At 38.7% G+C, this 23,013-nt stretch overlaps 3 protein-coding genes across 5 annotated transcripts; 1 reads left to right on the top strand and 2 right to left on the bottom strand.

The window, feature by feature from the left end:
- Positions 1-1,268: 1,268 nt before the first annotated feature.
- parp16 (poly (ADP-ribose) polymerase family, member 16) lies at positions 1,269-6,181 on the top strand. 2 transcript variants are annotated; one of them, XM_084365126.1, is made up of 7 exons: positions 1,269-1,332; positions 2,088-2,284; positions 2,837-2,974; positions 3,065-3,271; positions 3,474-3,645; positions 3,941-4,085; positions 4,521-6,181. In XM_084365126.1, exons 2-7 carry the CDS (start codon positions 2,096-2,098, stop codon positions 4,654-4,656), a joined length of 987 nt encoding a protein of 328 aa, XP_084221252.1. In that variant the 5' UTR covers positions 1,269-1,332; positions 2,088-2,095; the 3' UTR covers positions 4,657-6,181. The 2 variants fall into 2 exon arrangements, with proteins under 2 accessions (XP_084221252.1, XP_084221253.1); XM_084365127.1 differs by lacking the exon at positions 1,269-1,332 and adding an exon at positions 1,368-1,596.
- Positions 6,182-8,316: 2,135 nt separating this feature from the next.
- LOC311263213 (uncharacterized protein) lies at positions 8,317-10,574 on the bottom strand (the record flags this gene model as incomplete). The annotated part of the gene is made up of 4 exons (XM_084363132.1): positions 8,317-8,655; positions 8,753-8,948; positions 9,044-9,131; positions 10,247-10,574. 4 exons carry the CDS (start codon positions 10,572-10,574, stop codon positions 8,596-8,598), a joined length of 672 nt encoding a protein of 223 aa, XP_084219258.1. The 3' UTR covers positions 8,317-8,595.
- Positions 10,575-12,359: 1,785 nt separating this feature from the next.
- ctdspl2a (CTD (carboxy-terminal domain, RNA polymerase II, polypeptide A) small phosphatase like 2a) lies at positions 12,360-22,541 on the bottom strand. 2 transcript variants are annotated; one of them, XM_084364568.1, is made up of 13 exons: positions 22,257-22,541; positions 19,963-20,174; positions 19,010-19,145; positions 18,753-18,899; positions 18,382-18,609; positions 16,884-16,977; positions 16,232-16,343; positions 16,062-16,148; positions 15,899-15,961; positions 15,727-15,806; positions 14,576-14,702; positions 14,380-14,475; positions 12,360-13,532 (listed from the first exon to the last, which is right to left on the bottom strand). In XM_084364568.1, the coding sequence occupies exons 2-13, from the start codon at positions 20,149-20,151 to the stop codon at positions 13,467-13,469; spliced, it is 1,425 nt and encodes a 474-aa protein (XP_084220694.1). In that variant the 5' UTR covers positions 20,152-20,174; positions 22,257-22,541; the 3' UTR covers positions 12,360-13,466. The 2 variants fall into 2 exon arrangements, with proteins under 2 accessions (XP_084220694.1, XP_084220695.1); XM_084364569.1 differs by lacking the exon at positions 22,257-22,541 and adding an exon at positions 21,096-22,100.
- Positions 22,542-23,013: the final 472 nt, after the last annotated feature.

Genomic DNA, 23,013 nt, shown 5'->3' with positions numbered 1-23,013 from the left:
CCTCATTTAGCGTTGTGAGGCAGAAATGTATGACCAAATGTAAGAAATAAAATACATCATTAAATAAGTTTGTGGCAATAAATAGGCTAAAAAAGCAAATGGAGGATAATACGGTAATAAATCTGTGAATAAATATATCTAAAAATGTACACATTTATGAATAAACAGGTAAATTAAAGGGGAATGTAAATAAATAGCAGAATTAATACAAAGGTAAAAAATAATAATAATAAAATAATAAGAAGCAGAAGCAATGTTGTAACATCACATTAAAAAAAATGTTATTTGTTATAATACATTGTTATTATATTTTCCACAAGAAATATACTTCACTTTTTTTATTATTCCAATTGATTCTTATTTATTTACTTTTTTAATGTTTATTTTGTCAGGTTCAGTCCTCCATAGAGCAGGGCCGGGACAAAGAACTGGATTTGTTGCTGGCCTGAATTGACCAATGAAAAACCAGAAATAGGTCACCAAGCTCCGCCCCGCGCTGATGCTGTCCACAGTGCTGAAAATCAGAGGAGGCATGAACAATCTGATCTGACTGGCTGCCAGTTAACATACTATTAAATACACTACTAAGCAAATATCACAGCAAAAAATTTAACAGTTGTATTGAGGAAATGAATATAGAGGTGGGTACAATAGGCTATATTCAATACAGGGTAAGTTTATTTGTGTAACACAGGTCAGAGAACATAACACAATGCATTTTAAAACATTACGCAGGAAATGTATTATAAAACATGGATACACAAATTGAGTATAATTAAGTATAATTCTCCAAAAATTTGGGTTGCCAGGTTTGGCAGTAATAATGGTAGGAGAATGCACGCAAAACGTGGTGTTTTTAAAGACTAATTTAAAATAAGTAAATCACACACTGCCTTTTATCCACCTCATGTTTCAAACCTATATGCTCCAATGACACATATGTTTTGACCCCTCTGTACCTGACTAAATGTACTCTGCACTCTTGGGGCTGCAGAAAGACTGTTGTTATTCCTGCTGTGGCTCTCTGGATAGTGCAGTGTGATGAGTGCTGCGTTCACAGTTACTCGTAAATGTATAGTTGTTGCTTCTGGCGCAAAGTAGAGTGAATGTTAAATATGCACACGAAACACGTATTAACGTTTTTGTGCTCCTCCTCTGTATTTACTAGCATACCCCGCTACGCATTCCTTATCTTCCATGTTTGTGCTTACACATTTCGTCCATGCGCTAAAATGAGGAACAAATCCGTTTATTTCATGGCGCATGAACGCACCAGTCCTTAAAGCTAGCGTTAGCTCTTCCTGCTGTGCTATGAGTTGAGGAAGACTGAAGGTAACGGCAAATAATGACATGAAACTAGTGTGTGTCAGGTGAAATAGGTCTGTGTGCCAAAGGGATGTATTCATGGCACATTCAGGATCTCGCAGTAGACCGACAAAGCTGTATTTGTTACTCGGCGTTAGATATTAGCAGCCTTTCACTTGTAGCGCAGCTAATGTTAGCTAACGTAGCTTCTTCACATCCTCCTGTGCTAGCAACAACAATACTGGCTTAAACAGGAACTAAACAGTAACGTCAGCTATTTCCAGCAACGTTGTAAGTCAAGACAAAAGCTGTACGTTGGACTTTTGTGTCTGTTTCAGTGTTAGTGTTGAGCTTAAAAGTTACAGCTACATTGACAAAAGTAACGTCGTGCCTAACTTGTGTTTGCCTGATTAGTAGACGAGCTAACTGAGCCAGTTACCTGTTTAGTCTCTTACCAACAGGGTCACAACAGTGCAACATGAGTTAGGTGGTGTTTTGTATTCCTGTCATATCCTCCTTTCAAAGTTAGAGAAGATGATTCACATGTTTTGGACTGTGGTGGCTTTTTAAAAAATATTTTACATATCAATCAGAAGATTAATTTTATAATTAATCAGATTCTGATTGGTTGAGCACATTCTGGTTGAGCACAGTCTGGCTCAACAATCAGTTTTTAATCTATTTCTTTTACCACCCTGATATACGTTGTCATGAGGTTTTCACTGTGCTGATGTCACCTAACTTATTATTTGTCTGTGCTATCTTATCGCCTATGTCTACAGAGCTGGGAATGCAGCCACCGCTCCCACCTGAGGCGGTCAGAGAGCTGGTGTGCTCCTGCCTGCACAGAGACCCAGTAGCAGCAGACCTCCGCTGCAGCCTGTTTGTTGCTGCCGCGCAGAGCTACAAGAGGGACTCTTTGCTCAGACCCTTTCCTCCTCGATATATAAGTGGTGATAATAAGGACTTTGATGAGCTGGTAAGATGTAGTGACAGTGAAAAGCTTCTGAACACCGACTTCTGCTGCATTTATGCTTGCATGTCAAGCATTGACATATCACACTCACTTGGTGGCAGTAATGTACTGCAGGATGCTGCAGAGTGTCAATAATAAAGGTGAAGAACAAGACCGAAAAACAACAATGTAGATTCACAACATTGAAATGGCTTTGTAAAAGATTTCAGAGGTATTAACAATGCTTTTGGTGAGAAACACTGAACGTACAAAAACTTTATAGACAGTTATATTGTAAAGCTTATGAGTCACATAAAGATTTAAGATCTTTTCAGTTTAGTAGGTACCTCAAATAAAGATTTGTACCTTTGGGATGCTATCATGGGACGCAAGTGTCAGACTAATCAGAATTACTATGGTGAATACAAGGCTGAATCTGCTTATATCCACTTCTTACATGCGCAGTATTTAATCATTTTTAGGGTATTTGCAATGAGCTTGTCTCAGCATTTGAAACATTTGATCAGCATTGACGAAAAATAACAGTATTTAGAACAATTTGGCTTTTCTCTTTAGTTGGCAGATGTGAAGTCTTTGCCTGGCGTGAGAGAATTGGTGAGACTACGACCCAGAGAAGGAGATCATCACCTGGCTCTCACTCACTGGATTCTCTCTTCAAAGAGCTTTGCTGTGAAGACGCTACAGAAAGAAGAGGTACATCACGACAAGAATGAAATACATAAACAACAGTGTCTTTGACTACATGCTTTTTTGTTAACGGTATGTTTCTTCGATCTTAACCAGTATGCCAAACTTTGTAACCTGACGGAGAATGAAGGGATTTCTGCTCCCGTGCCAGACTTCCTGTTCGAGCTGGAATATTGTGATCAGTTGAATGCCAGGTTTGAGAAGACGAGGGCAGACAGAGACGTCTTCTATGCATTTCACGGGAGCCGCCTGGAGAACTTTCACTCTATCATTCACAATGGCCTGCACTGTCACCTCAACAAGGTTAATCCTGGCATCACTGCTTCATCTTGTCTGTGGCAATAACAGGCTGTCCCCTATAAACCTCAATATATAATATAATAGAAGACTTTGTGAAGTTGTTGTAGTGCAGAGAATACTAAAGGATGAAGTAGAAATCGAGATATTTTTTTTGTTTCTGCCTGACGCTAAAACTCAGTCCACCTTTTCTGCATGTTGTGTGCAGAACTCAGTGTTTGGAGAGGGGACCTACCTCACCAGTGACCTCAGCATGGCTGTCCTCTACAGTCCGCACAGCAGCGGCTGGCGAGAAAGCCTCCTGGGTCCACTGCTCAGCTGTGTTGCCTTGTGCGAAGTCATTGATCACCCAGATGTTAAGTGCCAGGTGAAGAAAAAAGGTGTGTTGACTCACTGCATGCACAGAATAGTACAAATTTAAACATGCAACACGGATGTTTGAATTGCTTCATATTAAATAGGGTTGTTCCCATACTGATCCCAGTATCGAAAATGCCTCAGATACTGCTTAAACAGCTGTAATCGGTATCAGTGAGTACACAAGTCTATGCACCGGATTTATTACTCGGATCGGCCAAAAAACAAAGTTCTGTTATGGGAATCAGTGAGGGGAAGGAGAAAATGGTATCGGTACATCTCCAAAATTTAAAACCAGCCACTCATTTCCCATTTCAGATTCTGAAATCATTGACCGACAGCGCTCAAGAGCAAAGAACAGCGAAGGAGGGGAAGTACCGCAGAAGTACTTTGTAGTTACCAACAATCAGCTTTTGCGCATCAAGTACCTGCTTGTTTACTCTCAGAGGAGGCACCTGTCCAGGTAAGAATCTCCTGTTGTTGTTGTTGTTATTGTTGACACTGTTATACATACTTAAGTTTACTACAAATACAGACTACCGTGACCTTGTTGTTCTCTTCACGGTGTGTTCAAGTGCAGCTTTTTGGCTGAGACGCAGGTGATGTGAGGCAATGCAATAGTCAGCCTTCATCGCCACTGATCTTTCGATGTCGGTTTGATGTGTCTGGGCCCTAAAAGAGAAACAGCTTCTTGGATGCTGACAGAAACAGATGAATGTTTTAAACCAACTTTAATTACAATTCTTATCATATGTTACCAGCATGTTGAAACTATAACAACACACATAGTGCAATACATGCCTCTTGTTTTCTGAAAACAAAGTAAGACAAAGTAAATGAGTACGATTTTCTCTTGCTGGTAAACAAAATATAAACTTTGTATGGTTTTCTTCTTCAGACATTCCCGCAGCACCTCGTGGCTCCTCAGACACCATTTTGCCATCATGATGAGTCTCTACCTTCTGCTGCTCATATTTATCGGTGCCTTTAACTCCACCACCTTCGTATCCTTTTGGAACCGACTGTTCAGGTGACAAGACAGCGGGACAGACGGCCTGGATGTTTATTATCACAGTGCCTTCCTGATCAGAGACTGACTGGAGGCCACTTTTATGCACCTTTTAATACTGTTTTCTCTCTACAATGGTTCTTTTTGTTTTTTCCCCGTACCAATAACTATAACTACTGTTATATCAAGATAATACCTTCTCAAAAAGCAGCTATTGGGATCTTATTATGTACTGGTTTTGTTGGAAATGAGTGCTAAGACCATTCTGCATTTTAAAAATGTTATGCAATGTTTCATCTATAATTTGTATGTTAAACATTGTTATGTAGATCAGCGTCAAGATGCAGTTTTTGGTTATGTCTAGGTTAGGGTTGCGACGGTATGAGATTTTAATTGTATGATAATCATATCAGAAAAGATCTTAGTCTACAGTGTTACACAATTATTATTATCACTTATCCTTAAAAGAATGAAAACAAAGGTTATTTTTTGTCTTTTGGTTGAAGAGAATGCTTTATTTGAATTTATTTGAATATTATGTACATTTGATTATCTACATTACAAAATATAATGTAATGTAGATAACCGAACGCACACGTTACGATAACCAACCAATTTTCATACCACGCTATACTGCTGCAACCCTTGTTAGGCACTGAGGACTTTCTTGCACATGAACTCATCATATTGACTCTTATCTGTTTGATCAGTCACTGATGACAATGTTCTCATTGAAACGCTTACCTTTTAATGTATGACTCAGCTTTTAGAAAATAGATGGGAAGGGGCTTTCATGATTTACTGTCCGTTAACTTTAACATACTGACTATAATAATTAGGTTCATGAAGGAAAAATATATGGGGTTGCCATAATTGTTATGCTGACATATTGTAATTATACATGATGATTATATAATGGTTCATAGAAAGGCCACTGACAACCTCGTTCATAATAATTTTGGATATATTTTTCTATGAAGTCACATGTGAAAATTGTGAATGTAATGTTTTCACATGTGGAAACAAAACATAGGACATGAAATTACGTTTACTTTGCTCCTTCAATTCTGCATTTTCACATGCGATTTGCTATTTTCACATGTGAACTAAAATAGTGTCGTGAACTGGACATTTTCACAAATTTCACAGATTGGCTTTATTTTTTTTTAAATATGTGAATTACATGTATTCCTATGTGGTTGGCTTTTTCACATGTGACTGCTATTTTTTTCAACTAAAATTTCAACATATGAAAATAAAATAATGTCACATGAGATCAGCTTTTTTCAGACGAGATGAAATTATTGTGTGATTAATACATTAATATGTGTTTTGACATGAAATGACACATAATATGTTTTTTTTCACATGTGAACTAGAAATTGCAGCATGTGAATTACATACATTCATTTATTTGTGATTGCTTTTTTTCACATGTGGATCAGAACTTCCACATGTTGAAATAAAGGAAGTCAGCGGCTTTATCCTCTTAAAGGCAACAGGTTTATAACATTTGTTACAATTTTTGACAAATAAAAATATACTTTTGATTTAAATTGTTTTGTGAGTTTGTTCTAAAGTTGATTTAAAAATCTCCAAAGTGTAATGGTTGACTTTAAATGATTGTCAGGCTGGTTTAAAATCCCTATAACACAAACAATCATGTTGAAATCTCTGCAGCTGCTCCCATACATCAACATCTACTTTAAGGTCACTCCTTCGTCGTAATCTCTTGTTCTTTTCTATTGTTCCCGGGTTTTGTCTTGTATTCAAACTTTAACATGGGCTTCCTCTGACAGGGGCACATTTATTACAGCTGGCACGCACACAGTCCTTTGTTATCCTCTGTTTTTATCAGTAAAAAAAAAAGTGAGACGGCTATATGGGATTGATAACAGAGGCGGCCCGCTTTGGTGACAGATCCTGTCGTTCTAATAGACAACTGATACGATGATGTGTGTCTACAATTAGAGGCACAAGAAATGATCAAAAGCAAGAGAATCTGGATAGTTGTTTGTGGTTTGTCATACAACCTTGTAAGATGACAAATTATTAACTAAGATGATGGAGTGCTCAATTTGGAAATTGATACAAATATATATATATATATGTATATGTATATATATATATATATATATATATATATTCAGGTAGGTCTATTATGGCCAGATTTGAATTGCATGTACAATACTGATGGCACAGGCACTATTTCTTATAAGTTTGCTCACGTTTCCCTCTCCTGGCACTTGCTTCAGACATGGAGCTGCACAGTGCTCTCTTTTGTCTTATTAGACACCGGACATTATTTAGATATCGCACTACTTTAGTGATGCAGCTGACTCACAAGTTAAAAGAAGATGAAAGAAAACGCAGGCCTTTGTTTTGGTATAAAATCAGATTCCTTCTTGCGAAATCCTCCAGATAAACTGCCTCAGAAATGTCTCACATTCGAAGGACACAGAACAAACTGTCCATTGTTGGTCCACACTTTATTCCCTTTCTGTACAAGCTTCATTATTGCTGCCTCATAAACCATCTGTTATTCAATAACTATCAACTGTCAGGGGGGCAGCGATGGCAGAGGGGACTCAACACGCTTCACTTCTCCTGTGATCCAGAAAAACTTCCCAAAATGGGAACAATTCAAACATTAGAGACACCGTGCTGGACTGATATGACTCTGTCATTTGATACACTGTTGTACCCGTATTATTCCTCTTCATTTATCTCAATTCATGTGTCCAAATTGGTTTAATCATTCACTATAAACGCAGTTCTTTAAGAACAAGACCAATGACAATAATGTCATTATTAGACTAAGTAAGCACTGATTCCTCATCTTTGCTCTTCATAAAGACTGGATATTGAAGGTAAGACTGCAAGAGCGGACTCTAATTAACTAAGGACTTGACTTGCCCAAGACAAAATGACTTGGGACTTGCTTGAGATTTGGACCAAATGACTTGAATCACATGTCTGATTAGTTGGTAGCACTCGCTAATTAGAACTCAACATAAAGTACAACTGAGGCTGATAGGTATGTCCGTTTTACAGGTATTTGGTCATAAAAAAAATGGACAAATTACCTTTTGAACCTGATGATGGTGCTAATGAAAAGTCAGGGGATTTATCCTCAGGGGGACATGAATGTGTGGACCAACTGATGCTAGATCCGTCCCAAAAACTAACACTACGCAGGTATGTGCCAAGCATGTTAGTTCTTGCTTTATCATCGGTGACATCTACATTGTGTAGATATTTTCCCAATCCCTTTATAAAAACATCATTTATAAACAATTTAATGAAACAATTTACACCAAAAAATGTTAATTAACAAATGAGACACTTAGCTCTCCATTGGCAAACTGGCTGGGGCTGATTCTGCTGCGAAATTATGACAAAGATTTTAATCCAGGACCAAACATGTACACTATAATAAACTGGGCCTAAGCAACGCCCTGCAACATGTGCAGGAAAAGTGTTTTTGTTTATAAGATACGAGATGAAACAATTGCTAATTGCTAAAACCTGACACAGAAGCTCCCTGATTAGAGAGATTAGAGATTAGATTTTTATTGCCATTTGCACAGGTACAGGACGGTACAGGTACATTGGAATTATTCTGCGTATCTCTTAAAGTCAACTTGTAAAAAGAAAGGCAAAGGAATGAACAATAAGTGACGGCATAATAAAAAAAAAACCTGGAAGAGATCGTCCAACACAATCATCAATGGTTAAAACATCACCATTGTTCCAGCCACATTAATAAAAGAAGAGAGTACACACTTGGAATTTTATTTTCTCATTATTTAAAACACATAAAACGTCACAGGTTTTTACTCAACTTTACATTGCATACAAAATGATTTTTCATTTATACACACATATTTATAGATAGCTGCCTTTTTTTCCATTTTGCTACATGGGCTTGTTTTCTCTGGGTTTCCTGTCTTTACATCTGGAATTAGTTTGATGCTGTCAGACAGGCTGGGACCAAACACCGAAAATGCCCCTCAGATTGACTCTGCAGAGAGAAAAATAAAGACACAACACAGTTTATCAACGGGTCAAGTGTTTTTAAGGCATTACAGAGCAGTTTCTGGTGCTTTTCTCCCACGTACCTGTAGGTTGTTGTGGCATACATGACTATGAGTGGCTGTCAGGTGGTTGTGCACACACTTCCCAAAGCGGTGTAGACAGGAAGCATCCGAGTGGTTGCAGGTCTGAGGGCAGGATGGGGGATTTAGCAGCAGACAGCTTGAACAGGAGGTGTGTTGGCAGGAGCCCTGGCACGTTTTCTTCTCCAGAGACACAAACCTACAGAGCAGGAAATCAGATCTCAGTTCATAAACGGAGCACAAGAAGATAATAGGGGAAATAAATCTATTTATTTTTTATTTATTTTAATTCACCTGGCAGAGCAGATTTCAGAGGGGTTGGCCTGACAGTATTCCTTGGTGCACTCTGGACGACAGGTCTCTGGATCCAAAGATTTAATCACTGTGCGAACACACATTTCAAACAAACACAAGTGTGAGTATTAATTCACAAGATGTAACAAATGTATTATTTACATCTTTTGCAGAGCAGCAACACAACATAAAAGTGTCTAATCTCGTACTACGTCTGATACCGTATCAGCAACAGCGACAACTCCTTTTACCATGAAGAGATAAGAGGTGTCATTATGGCTTAACTGTTAGCAGAAACCTTTGAATCAAAGGAAGCCTTGACCACACTATCAGTCTTCACAGCTCACAATCAAGATTTACCACATTGGCACCGTTCCCACTCCAATGACCCTAAAGTGGTCAAAGTTTTGGTAAAGTTTGAGTTTTTTCTTTTAATGCAAACATGCACTTATTCTTCTTCTTCCACACCTAAATATTCTACTTTTTACTGCACATTTAGTTCAAAGTTGTCGTTATTAGTTACTTTGTGGGTCCAAATTTTATAGACATCAGTTTTCAAACTATGACTCATTGCACTGCCCAACAGTAGAAATATAATAGTCAAAACTAGCTCCATCAGTCAGCTTACACAGTAAAATGCATCTTATATTTTAACTAATCTGTAATAATTATACAATATTTTAATAGAAATTAATACAACACTGACAGGAGCAATTCTGCTGCATGATGACTACTCTGTTTTTAAAACTTCCTGGTGCATTTCTCTGACAAGGCTTCTAAATTTGTATTTGTTATGCAGATTTTCTTCATTGCTATTCACATGTTTTGGAGGTTTTTTGTCTCTAAGTTATTGACTTTTTGAGGGTTCATTTTGGATAAAGATTTGTTTTATTGAAAGAAGCTCAATTAACTATTTAATTGCAATATGTAAGATTTGCAAACATTTCTTTGTGCATACAAAAATTGATTTAAAAAGGATAGTTATAGACATAATAATTATACATCAACTTAAATATAAACATACAAGTTAAATACATATGTAATGCAGAAAAATTCAGACTTTGCTGCAAAGTTTTTTAAAATTGGTGGTTAAAGTATCAAGAAGTCTGGCTCCTGTGGCACACTAAATGAATCAATGATCAACAGTAATCAAGGACACTCTACCTCCTTGATACTAATGGAGGTTATAAACTATAATCTCACCTGTTTCACAGATCCCTTCGCGCTCTGCGTCTGGTCTGTCAGATGCTGAGTCCTGGTAGACACACACCAGTCCCTCATCACACTTGCCCAGATAGTCCCACGTTCCTCCACAGGTCTCCCCCTCCACTCTGGCACAGACGGGGCAGCAGCCACACACGCCTGTCGTCACGCCGCCTTTACACTGGAGCTTCAGCGCCCGGCGGGAGGAGCAGTGTATCTGCTCGCAGGGCGGGCAGTGGAGAGCTTGAAGCTGCTGAGCTGCTCCAGGGGTCGACTCCTCTGACCCCAACGCCCCCAACAAGGCACTCAGAAAGAAGAGCACCCACATCATTCATTGACTTAATGTTATCCTGAGGTGAAAACACCTGCCACCACCTTTTATACGCACGTCGGCCCCTTGGATAACACACCACCAAGGCTTCACAGTTTATGAGCAACAACCTCCACCCCCCACCAGCAGCCAATAGAGGAGGGCAGGTGGGATTCACTCAGTCTAAATACACAGTTAATTATCCCCACGTCTTATCTCCACACTATCAACAGTGTGATTTTGTTTTGAAATGATTCCTCCTTCTGAACACCGTCAGATAAGTCTGATGAAGACTGGCCCCCTTTGTATTTGGAGTCACATGACCTCTGGAAGGGGTAATTCAGTGCACACCTACAATCAGGTAATGACCTATTTCTCGAAAGAACAAAAGGATTAAGACATCCTGCAGCAGGTTATCTGATCAGGACATCTCGTAACTTGCGTATCTATGAATAAAAACTCTGGCAGGTGGTGTGCAAACAATAAAAGATGGCCACTGGATATCTATCGAGTTACACAGGAGGTTTCAATATAAAAGCCTCTTTTTCTTTTTATCTGGCTTCCTTTTTATGGAGCAGCAAACGGCTAGAGTACAATAAGTTGAGTCAAAATACGGTGGCCCTGAGGGTCAACACAACAACATTTCAGACAACACAACGCTAAATAAAAAAAACAACATCTCACAAAACAAATACATTTCAGAAAGCACAATCTGTTTTCAGAAAAAAACATTTGTTGTGTTTTGTGATATGTTGTTGTGTTTTTGCCCTCACAGCCACTAAATCTAAATTATTTTAGGGTGATTAAATAATTAAATTAATTATTAAAATAAATTCAAAGGTAAACTTATTTCAACATTTTTTAAAAATATTGTTTAATGAACATTTTTTACATTATAAGCACAGTCAGCAAAAAGCAAATAGGCATAAACACAAATAATCAGTATATTTGCCTGATTTAAAATCAGTAATTATTTTAGCATTTTGTGTTATACAAAAATAAAATATTAAAATGACCTATTTTGCACCTTAAGAACAATGCAAAGGATTTTTTAGCATTAGTTTTTGAAAGTGACGCACTTAGAGTCCCTTTCCAAAAGGATTGATGATAGTAAACTCATATCTGTTCAAAATATTATTAGCTCCTGATAATTAGCTTTTTGAGAGTCCTGTGTGATTCTTGACTATGATGGTTATTTAATTCATGTGTAGGTAGGCTACTCGACAATGTGTTTCTACTCACCTGTTTAAGGGGCAGCATGGAAAGTTTGAACATCGAGAGTTTGGTGGCAGCTGAGCAAACTAAATCTGCTGGTGAATACAGTATGACTCGTTCAAAAGCTCCAAAATAAATGAGTTAGCAGCCCTTCAATTTAGATTTTATTTCCAAACTCCAGATATGTCAAGCTCAATCATCTTGTACACTTAAAGGTATGTTATGCAGGATTTGTGGGTTGCTGTTTGTAAACACACAGGTACAGTTCGCAGTTCTGGGGTAAGATGGTTGATAGTTGAGTCTCATCCCTAGGTCGTCAAATACTGATGATTTGGTTGCCAGGCTACCAACCCACAGCGTCAGTCTTTGACGACCTATTGAGACTCAACAATCAGCCATCTTTCTCAGAGATGCTGACACACAGAAACCTCCCAAACACAGCAATGTCATTTGAAAACACAGGCAGATGGCAGTCTCACGCTTCTAGTGGGTCATAAGTGATGATTGAGAGGATTTTTTCCCCCTTAATCGTTATATTTATAAATATACCCATGGTTTTGTATTTAAATTATTAGAAGGAGGCTCCGATTCGTATAAAAATGTATTTATTTTCAAGGAAACCATTAAGTAACACTGAATACAACAGGAGTGATCATTCAATAGTCAATAAAACTTGTGACTCCTACATCATTAAGATCCCACATACAAGACGTCTTGGAAAACAAGATTTCAAAGCAAACATGTTGGCAATTTGCTGGTGCTACAATTTCATTTTTTCCCCTCACATAACAAATTGAGGTGGGACACACCTGTGTAGAAAAGTGACATTTTACATCAACTTACAAAGGGCTGGATGTCAAAGTGCAAGATGCCTGAACCCCCCCACCCCCACTCACCCCACCTCACGCCTCATTAAAGAGGACGACTGAGGTGTCGAGATCAGAAATGGACTCTCAAATACAAATCTCCAAAATTAGAATTCAGCCACTATGGCTTTGTATTCGGTTGAGACTCTAGTCTAGTTTACATTACATAACTTTAAAATATTGTTTCAGAAACATTTTCCTCCCAAAGATACTTTTTTTTTTTTTAAACTGCACCTTATTACAGACAACTGCATGTAATGGAGTAAAGCATCACAGGAATAATGCAGGCATACAACAGAAAAGCAGCTGTTTATCAACAACTTCAAACAAAAACACACTAACATTTTGTTGGTTTATAAAAGCAACCGAATCAAAGAATACATACTAAAATCTGAAGTGAAAATAAAATGACTTAAAAACCTCGAAGAAAAAAAAATATGTACATATATTTACAAGTAAATAGATCGAATATTATACAGGTTTGACTGGCCGGTCAAGGTCAGGCTGAAGCCACCAAGGTCCATAAAATCCAACACTGCATGACATTCAGTTTTGTCAATCCAAAATGGTTCTTTAAAAAGACAAAAAACCTTCCAGGAGGCCGTCTTCAAAGAGTCTGGTTTGAGTGTGTGGGTATAAAAACATCCAGGGCTTTTTAACCCAAACACAGCTTTCAATTTTTTGCATGATTTAAAAAATTATATTAATAATAATAATGGCAATGTTTTGTTTGCAAAGAGAAATCCATTGAATATTTCCTTCAGGGTCAGTTTTTTTTTTTTTTTCCAATAATGATACCATCTTAAACTGAGAGAGGAGCACGAGGTCTTCAGTCTGGAGGAAGGAGGTCGTGCAAGCGAAACTGTTGACGGATGTGCGGTCTGACATCTTCATTCTGTGATAAAGAGCACAGAGTCATTTAAAAAACTAAGAGAAACCAGACTTTTCAGTGTCTAGTTTCACAGCTGTGGACAAACTGAAAAGGCGAAGGGGGGGAGCTGCGTGGGCTGCCCAACATGATTTCTTGTGTTACCTAGGTGCAACTATTGATAAAGTAATCGTATTTATCTACAGCTCCCAGCAAAAATCTGAGAAGAGCGCTCAAACCACCATGTCTCAGAAATCTCATTTCCTATTAAATAAAGAGGCTATTCAGTGAATTATTCCAGTTGTGCGTACACAAAAACACTGAGCCTTCACGTGAAATCGCATTATAATGAAACATATTTAATGAAGTCAGCAGATAGTGTGTTATATTAATCAGCAGGACTGCACAAGAAAATTAGAGCATGCAATCAAATCAGAAACATCAGAAACATTTTGTTTTTAAAATCCAGAGCTTCAGTTAGGTTACTTCATCATTTCAGGTGCCATTTAATATTCCTATACGATCCTTACAGATACGTAGAACATATCTGAGAGGGTTAAGTACTTTCGGAGACATTAATATACTTGGATTCTTGTGAGTAATATTTTAAAAATAGGTCACCAGTGCCAATTTTATACCCTGTGACTTTATCCATATTAATCTTTACATTTATCAGAGTAACAGGTTCTGTTGTACCTACACTGATTATATTTCCTCTCGTATCAGTGAGACTATCTGTGTAATATAAAAGGGACAGTGTGCCCGTGCATCCAGTCTTGAGGCTCTCCATGTGGATGAGTAGGTGGAATATTTATAACTGTTCCCGGCAGTCTAACTAGACAGAGGCCAAAATGTTTAAAGCCAAAATACATACCAGCTCCACGAGCTTCTCCAGGAAAGGAACAAGCTTTAGAAGCTCATTGTCATTTCTATCCACAAACCAGCTCTCAATAGGGATCCCATTGGAAAGCTGAAAAAGACAAAAAACCTTTGCTCTAGAATCACTGTGACACAGAAACATTCGAAGGGGTTTGAAAACTGGTTTATGTGTCGCTGTGAAAAAGTTTTACCTGATAGGCAAAGGCTTGGGGTGAGTTGTCGATTATTATCGTCTTGGAAAGATCTCGTCCGAGAATGTTTAGGTCTTTAATATAATTTCCTTGAACGCACACGCAGTGCTCACGAAATAGCCTATGCCTAAAAGACACAGTGAGAAAATAATCTTCAAATAAGTTCTTGAGCTATAAACAAATAAAAACAAACAAACGGAACCTCAACATCCTCAATAATTAGGAAAAAAACACACAATTAAATTTCAGACAGAGGCTATATGACAATTTCAGATTGTACTGGTCTGGAACAGAAGACTTCTTAACCACTTCATGCTAAATATGAAGCAGCCCACACAAGCATTAAGCAGTTACATGAATATTTATTGTCTGTTTTTAATTAACAGAACCGTTTCCTTCTCACAACTGCTCGTCTGAAAAAAGGAAGAGGAAGTTACTGCCGCATCCAACCAGACTATTTTACAGGTTGTATTTATGGCTGAAGCTCTCGACACAATAAAGGAGTCGGAGGTGTAGATGGCCAGATTTAGACAGCGTTTGTGTGTATGGAGGAAAAACAAGACATCAATGCATACACCGATCAGCCACGACATTAAATGGACTAACAGGTGAAGTGAATAAAAGGTGAGGCCTCCTTGGAGGTGGTGCGTGTCAAAGTGGCGTTCACATGAAAGCCAGGAGCCAAAGTTTCCAAGCAGAACATGCTTTGTAAAGAGATGATCAATGTTATTCACTTCACCTGTCAGTGGTTTTAATGTGGCTGATCTGTTTACAGTATGTTGACGCTTGTTTAGCTGTTGCTATCTCCCTCTGACAAGCAAACTTGATTAACTTGAAAACAGCACAATAGAAACAATTAGTACCAACATTTCAGAACACACCCAGGAGGAAGTATTTTCTGGTGTCCAGCAGCAGTGATGTGATGTGACATTCACCATTTATCTGAGACTGATCACAAGGTTGGAAAAGAAGGCAGAGAAGAGTCCGAGCCTTGTTTGTCCCACTGACAAACTTTTTATGTTTATCTTTGATTAATTCCCAGCCTTTTTGTTTGATTGAATAATGGATATCAAACCATTTCCTCTCACTTTAGGAGTATATCAAAACGATGTATTATCAAAGCCGTTTCAGAGTCTTGTATCGGCACTGACCTGACCAACTGTTTTTTCGGATCCAGGATGTTGAGCAACTTGTCAGCGTAGACTTTCTTTGAAGCCGTGAAGAGAATAATCTGGAATTTTGAATGGACAGCAATAAATGAGGAATGTGTCAACTTTGAGCATGTCAAGTGAAACAAGGAAGAGAAATGAAAGGGCTTCTCACCTCGTACATTTGAGACATGCGCTCAAGAAACTCACGGAAAAAGGGCCTTAACCGAACATACACCTACAGATTAAAAAAGAACAAACAGGGACAGAAAATTTAATCACAGCAGCCAGAAAAATGGAGACCTCTGAATTAGTGAATGACATTTAACAGATAGTACCTGGTATATTACATCTTGAAAGAGCACAGGGAATGTCAGGGCTGCATCTTCGAGTTCATTCAAACTACAGTGGACCAGAGTTTCGTCCTGACAATAGAAGACGGAAAAACCCATTAAAGTCAGTTCACTTTCAATACAAGATACAGCCGAAGAAACCTTTCATGGCTTACCAGATCCAAGACGAGAGAAAACTCTGGTGTGCTGCGGGTTTTCAAAGGTAACGCTGGTTTGCGTGTTAACTGCTCTTCCGTCAGGGGAGGCACGTGCTTGATGAAGAAGTACCTTAAAATCAGAAAAAACATCAAAAGATCACATTTTTAAAAAAAAAACATGGATTGTCCTGGCAAAGCAATAATACAGTAAGTAAACCAGATTTGCATGTCTTTTCACCACTTAAGAAACAGAAATTTTCCAAGTAAAATATTATCTTGTATCGCTGTAAATCCTGGCAGTTTAAAACATGAGTGAATCAACTGAAGTTAAAAAAAAAATGTATGAGTAAACATGGTATCGCATGTCGTCGCAGAGAACTCATACACAGACTGGCTGTCATGTTCTTGCTGCCATCTTGTGGTGTTAAGTTTCATAATGCATGTTGGTGTGTGAATAGATCTTGCTACAATGTCACCTTGAATGTGATTTCAAGTGGAAGCACTTCTGATCACAAAACCTTTGTCTTGTGCAGGGTTGAAATTTTAATACGAAAATCAGAGTAACAATAATTATTCATTTACGTCTCCCTTTACAGTTCAATTTTATATGTGTGTGTATATATATATATATCTATTATTGTTGGTGCTTGAAAAACTCAAAACAACTTACGGATCAAAAACTTCCCAGTCCTCATCATATGAGGTTTCTGCAGGAGCTGGAGGTAACGTGTGCGTGTAACCACCATCTGGCATACAACCAGGAGCTGATGAAGAAAGACACAGTGATGACTGCCACAATCTCGGTTGATCAGTGTAACCTCTTAAACATCTCTGTTGTCAGTCTTTCTGAAAATTAGTCATGTTCCTGAGGACAAATCGCTATCCATTTATAGCAGCTGCTGACAGTAACTGAAACCTTAGTATACAGTGCGTTTACTCACAATGGTGTGGGGCAGTGCCACGGGGCCTTATTTTTACATCCCCTATATCTGAACTGCTGCGCTCAGAATTTTTGTGTGACAACAATGAACTTTATATTTTGTTTCTTCCACTTTATTGGTTTTCATAATTTAAAAAAAGAAATATTATTTATACACAACTACAAGAAAAAAAAGGAACAATTAAACGTTTATTCTTAGATGTAGGTTTCTCATGAATCCCCTCTGCTCTAACAGCCTGGGTTAAAAGTTTAAATAAAGTAAGATTTTTTTTTTTGTGCTTAGTAAAAGACATAAGTAGCAAATGGGCTAATACGGCTACAAACAAAATGATCAAAGGGCCAGAATGAGGTTGTTAAAGGGTCATGTTCAGCCCCAGTGCCACCAGCTGAATAGGTCTGGTCTATCGTAACAGCTGACATATTGCATAAACAAGGATATTAGATCATACTTTTAAAAATAACCACACTTATCTAAACATATGGAGTGAATCACACATGTACTGTTGCGAAAGACTCTGTTTCAAGGCTGAATTTTTCAGTTTTTCACTGAGTGAATGAGGTTTTCTTGCTTCTGGAACAGAAGTTGAAGTTCCAGTTTCACTTCCACTCTGAATTGTTTATTGATAAAGCAGAGGTTAGACTATTGTCAACTGTTTGTTGTTAAAAGACACAGACAGTGAAAACTGGCATGGCATAGGTTTCCAAATGGCAGCGTCTCCATCCATGGCCACCCACCATAGCCCAGGACGGGAAGGCTCAGCAGCGGGTGATTAAAACTGTCCAGAGAATCACTGGTACTCATCTACCGAGTGTCAGTGACATCAGTGAGGTGAGGTGAGGTGAGGTGAGGTGAGGTGTCTGCACAGAGCCCAGACAACACAAGACAACACAAGACAACAACCATCCCAGCCACAGTCTTTTCACCCTGCTGTTGTTTGGCAAGAGATAGGGTATTTGCTGCTGTACCACCAGACTACAGAGCAGCTTCTTTCCTCAGGCTATGAGACTCCTCAATTCATCCTCCACACTCCAATATAAAAGATACTTTATTCTTATAACCTATTATTTATTAATCCATCTATATGCATTATTGAACTAAATTGCTGGCTAAGAAAAAAAAGCTCATTCGACTTCCCTTATCTGTTACATGGCTATTCTTGGTTGTACTTATATCGAGAAAGTTTCCCAAATTAAAAGAATGAGTCTGAATGTTATGTGAGCGCAGTACCTGTTAATGGTGGCATGTCAGTTTCAGTGACGATTTCCCCTTCTTCTATGGATGTATCAGAGGTAATCTGAACCCTCTGTGGCAACATCGGAGCAGTGTGACATGGAGTGATGCCCTCTGTGGATGTGAGAGTGCTGCTTGGCATTTCCTCTGCCTGCTCAATGTCCAGCTGTTTCATGATCTCCTCTGCCTCCACCGCTTGGCCAGGAGAGTCTGATCCAGGAGTGGCTGAGTGACGAGAGCAGTCAGCACAGTTTGGTCAGAGCAAAGCTTTTAGTCACATATCAAAAAAGGTTCTCTCATAAACAATCTAAGTGATATCCAGTTTTAAATCCAATAAAAAACTTTTTTAATAAATCGTTTTGGTTTACCAGTTTTAGTTGCTGGTGAGAAAAAGTTGAAGACGGGAGAGAAGATGGTTCCAAGCAGGGTGGTGCGTGGTGGGCTGCTTGCTGCCTCGACGGGGGCCTCTAGTTTACCATTTGGCTTCAACGGTTTACTGTTGCAGGTCATTGTGTCTTTTAAAAAAAAAAGAGACAGAGACAACATCTCCTTATTAACAACTCAAAAACTCAATATTTGTCAAGATGACAAGGTGAGCCAACACTTTTTATTGGGTCTGTCGTACCTTTATTTGGGCTTTTCCGGCAAACTCTGGAGACTGCTTTGTTCGGAAGGCCTCTAGTCTGTGGTGATGAAGTAATTAGATCGCTATCAGAATTACAATCAATACGACTTCTCTTGGCGGGGATATCCTGCTCCACCTGAGAACAATAAAAACAGAGAGACAGGACCAGTCACATTAATTCACTTACATTATTTTTTTTTGATTGCATTTTTAATCTTTCAAATTATAATGTGGAATACAACAAATAGCATTGAAATAGTAGTGATCGAGGTGACAGTGACTGTAATGGTCAATAAGATTTCATTCCATCACTGCACTAAATACAAACAATTTGATTTTCTTCTCTACACAGGAAAAGATAATCAAGTGATTTTTAGATTTTATAGAGTGCAGGCATACGAGACATTTATTTAATTTCACTCTGCGCATCTTTTACTTTGTGCTGCTGAACTCTTTACGTGATGTGACACATTAAAATGAGACTTGAAAGAGCTGCGAAATTCTTACTAGGTTCCATTAGTATGTTTACCATTCAGACTTTTACTAAAGTGACTCTATTCTGACACAGGATAGATTGGGTTAAATGCCCATGACTGATAAATGTTCATGTTCTTCATTTTTCTGTAAATACAGTATGTGGTTTTACAATAGCAATAAGCAGACCATCAATCATTAAAATGTATAATAGCTGCCAGACTGAAAATAGAGGAAGTTGACAGAAACTCATGAAAAGCCAGCAGGAAACAATGTCGACTGTGTTGAGACTTTCTGTTAAGCATTTACAAACACCTACCTACTATGTGTGAGTCACCGTTTCACATTATCAGCATAAAGTGCAGCTGAGGCACAGCTTTTTTTCTGCATAAAGTAAAGGGTGTGTTCCTGTGTGTATTTTTATGTTACAGCAGAGGGGAAAAAAGATAAAGCAGGTGTGACTCCAGGTGTAAGCCCACCTTGACTGCATTTCCACGGATGAATTTCTTTATAGTGGAGAACAGGCCTGTTTCATTCTTCTGCATTTTGCCTCGGCCTCTCACCGGGGATGGTTCCACTTCACAGTGTTTCCTTTTGGCCTGGGATGGGTGGGTTCGACGGCCTGGGTTCGGCTGCTGAGGAGCTTTACGCACTCTCAGCCTCATCATGCTCCGACGTCACATAGAAAAATCTGACAAGAGGTGAAAAAAATAAGACAAAATGCTTTGAAAAATTAAATCAGTACGGTAATCTGAGAAATATAATTCTATAAAATGTGTTTGCACTGAACAAATTCCCTCCTGTTGTTAAATGTTACAGGTTGTCCAAACACAAGCAACTTCCTCTTCCATGTAAAACTGTCAACTATTGATCAAAATCTGGAATTATATGATCAAATATAAAGTAAACAATGTTATATGTGACCAAATATTTGATGTCAACTGTAATTGAGGGTTTTTGCTACTTGGTGCCATGGGCAACTCTTGGGTACTGTGCCACAGATACTGGACTTTATATGGCATAATATAAAGAGCCTTTACATGACAACAAAACATAAACAAATATCTTAAGGACCCCATAAATTTGGTTATTAAAAACCGTGACCAATATATGCATTAATTTAAAATAAAGATTATTATTTATAATAAACATCATTAATAAGCAGTGCATTTAAAGTTAATTAAACTTAATTTAATAGTTATTTCAACGTTAACAAACAATGTTATTCTTTAAACACCATTTATTACATCGTTGTAAAGGTTTACTAACACCAGTTGCAACTTTACAATAAACAATTACTTAATTAACAGTTTATAAAGCATTCCATTGTTTGTTAACAATAAAATAACTATTAACTAAAGTTTAATTAACTATACATTCACCATTTATTAATGATGGTTATTGGCTACCAAAGTAGACAAACAATGCAAGGGAGATACTGTTACTTACTATCTCAAACTCCAATACATTTATGTTTCTGTGCTGCAACTTCTTGTTACTTATCGCACTATTTATACAGTGTAAGACACATGTCATTGGACATTTAGGCTCAACTCTTGAGCTCAAATATGCAGTACTGTTCACCTTTTAACATGTCATCATATCATCTTACCATCTATTCATGTTTGCTACTTTTCAGTTCCTGTTTCCACTTCTCTTGCCAACAATAGATGTTGGCAACCACCTTATAGTCCAAGAAAAGTATTTACCCATTATATCTGGACAAATTATTCTTTGTTGCCCTCAAACGCATCACTTACGGGTGTTTGCGTCTGGTGTAATGCTCCTTTAAATATGATGTCGTGGTGAAAGAAGACTGTTAAACACGGCAGTGAATAATAATAGTCACTCACAACTGTGATCACAGTGACGTGTCGAGTGTAGACGCAATGTTTGTGTTGTCACAGTCACTTAAGGAGATTATAAACAAAGTTTAGCGCACCAGTTGTTATTAAAACAAAACGTACAGTATGCCAGGCAACCGGTGCCTGGAGTGGGCGGTGTACGTGATAAACATTGCTGCTAATCGGAAATGCGAGGCCCTAACTATGTTCAAATTGCGCTGGTGTTGAGTAAAACATATTTCCGTATGTGTGTTTGCTCAATCGTGTGCTTGGTAATTGGCGATAAATCAGATTTGGTAGCACAACAGCATCGATGACTATCGTTATGTAACATCGGGTAGGCTGTATCAACACCAACGACGTCAGCTACCGCTAACGTTAACCAGCTGCTGGTATTTAGCATCAAATCCCCATGTACAGCCACCGCTGGTTTGACGCTCGTTTCCCCCACATTTGGTCGGATAAAACTATGAGTTTGCGTGGCCACAACTGGCGTCTGTCATGTTAATATATCTGCTATCAATCGGAATTCCTCTAAACGTAAGTTAACCCAGATGCTGTCGGTGGGCTCCGCGGCTAGTTAACACAAGCGGCTACAGTTAGCATTCAGGCTAACAAAACGCCAATGGCAGCAAAAGCAAGGCCGTGACATTATTGACTTCAGTTACCACAGCACGCCTCACACGTGTCCCCGTTAACATATCTGTGTTTAACATGCAAACTATCCATCAATCCCTCGGTACAACAACGCTTCATAACAGCTAGCTCCGCTCCAGCTAACGCGTCATTTTGTTCGCTTCCATGACTATTTTCAGCCATGACTACGCCCCCTTCGCTGGCTAGCGTTAGCCGCTAGCTAACCTAGCAGCGGTCGGGCTATCAGGCGGACAAACCTTTTTGTTTACATGTTGACGTTGTTTGTTACTTACTGATAATACAGGGAGCTCGTCGAAAGTTGCCGCAGCGATGTCAGCTTTCAGCCGCGACCGTGGCGGCCTCCGGTAGAGGTCGGGCCGTGGTTGTTGCTGCCCGCGGTCTGTCGCTCGGTGGCTAGTCACTGATCAACCATGTCTGCGGACGCCATTTCCCGCCTCATCACAAACATAACGTTGGTGGTGCGCAGGAGAATGCGACACACACACGTAGGGGAACCAACGTGGCGGAGCGCGGAGGCAACAGGAAAATGGCTATGGTGTGTGTAATTGTGTGTGTGCGCGCAGCTGGACTGCAGCTCACTACCACTCTTTATCCCTGCTGGTATTATTGTGTGACTACAAGAAACCTGTGCACATAATTATTAAACCGGATGTGTTAAATTGTGCGCATTATCTGTTTTTATTGTTACAAGGTGATGGATCAGACTACCAGCAGTTGTTGTTTATCATTTTAAATGCTTTCATTATGTCAACAACATTACAGTGTACAGTTGCAGATAAGTTGAGAATAACAATGCATCATCATTTTGTCCATCCTAAGGACAAAACACCCAGGCATAAACAGAGTAATGTAGTTTATACTGTTCAATGCAGCCAGGACTGCAGATTTGTACATTGGGAAGAGACAAAACAAGCTCTCCATAAACAAATGGCATAACACAGGAGGGCCAACTCCTCAGGTCAAGACTCTGCTGTCCACTTACATCTGAAGGAGAAAAATATTTCCTTTGAGGACAACAATGTAAACATC

The sequence above is a fragment of the Pagrus pagrus genome, assembly GCF_965226575.1.
Source record: "Pagrus pagrus genome assembly, chromosome: 10".
NCBI lineage: Eukaryota > Metazoa > Chordata > Actinopteri > Spariformes > Sparidae > Pagrus > Pagrus pagrus.
Note: the sequence above shows the minus strand (reverse complement) of the source record. Positions and strands in the feature narration are given on the sequence as shown.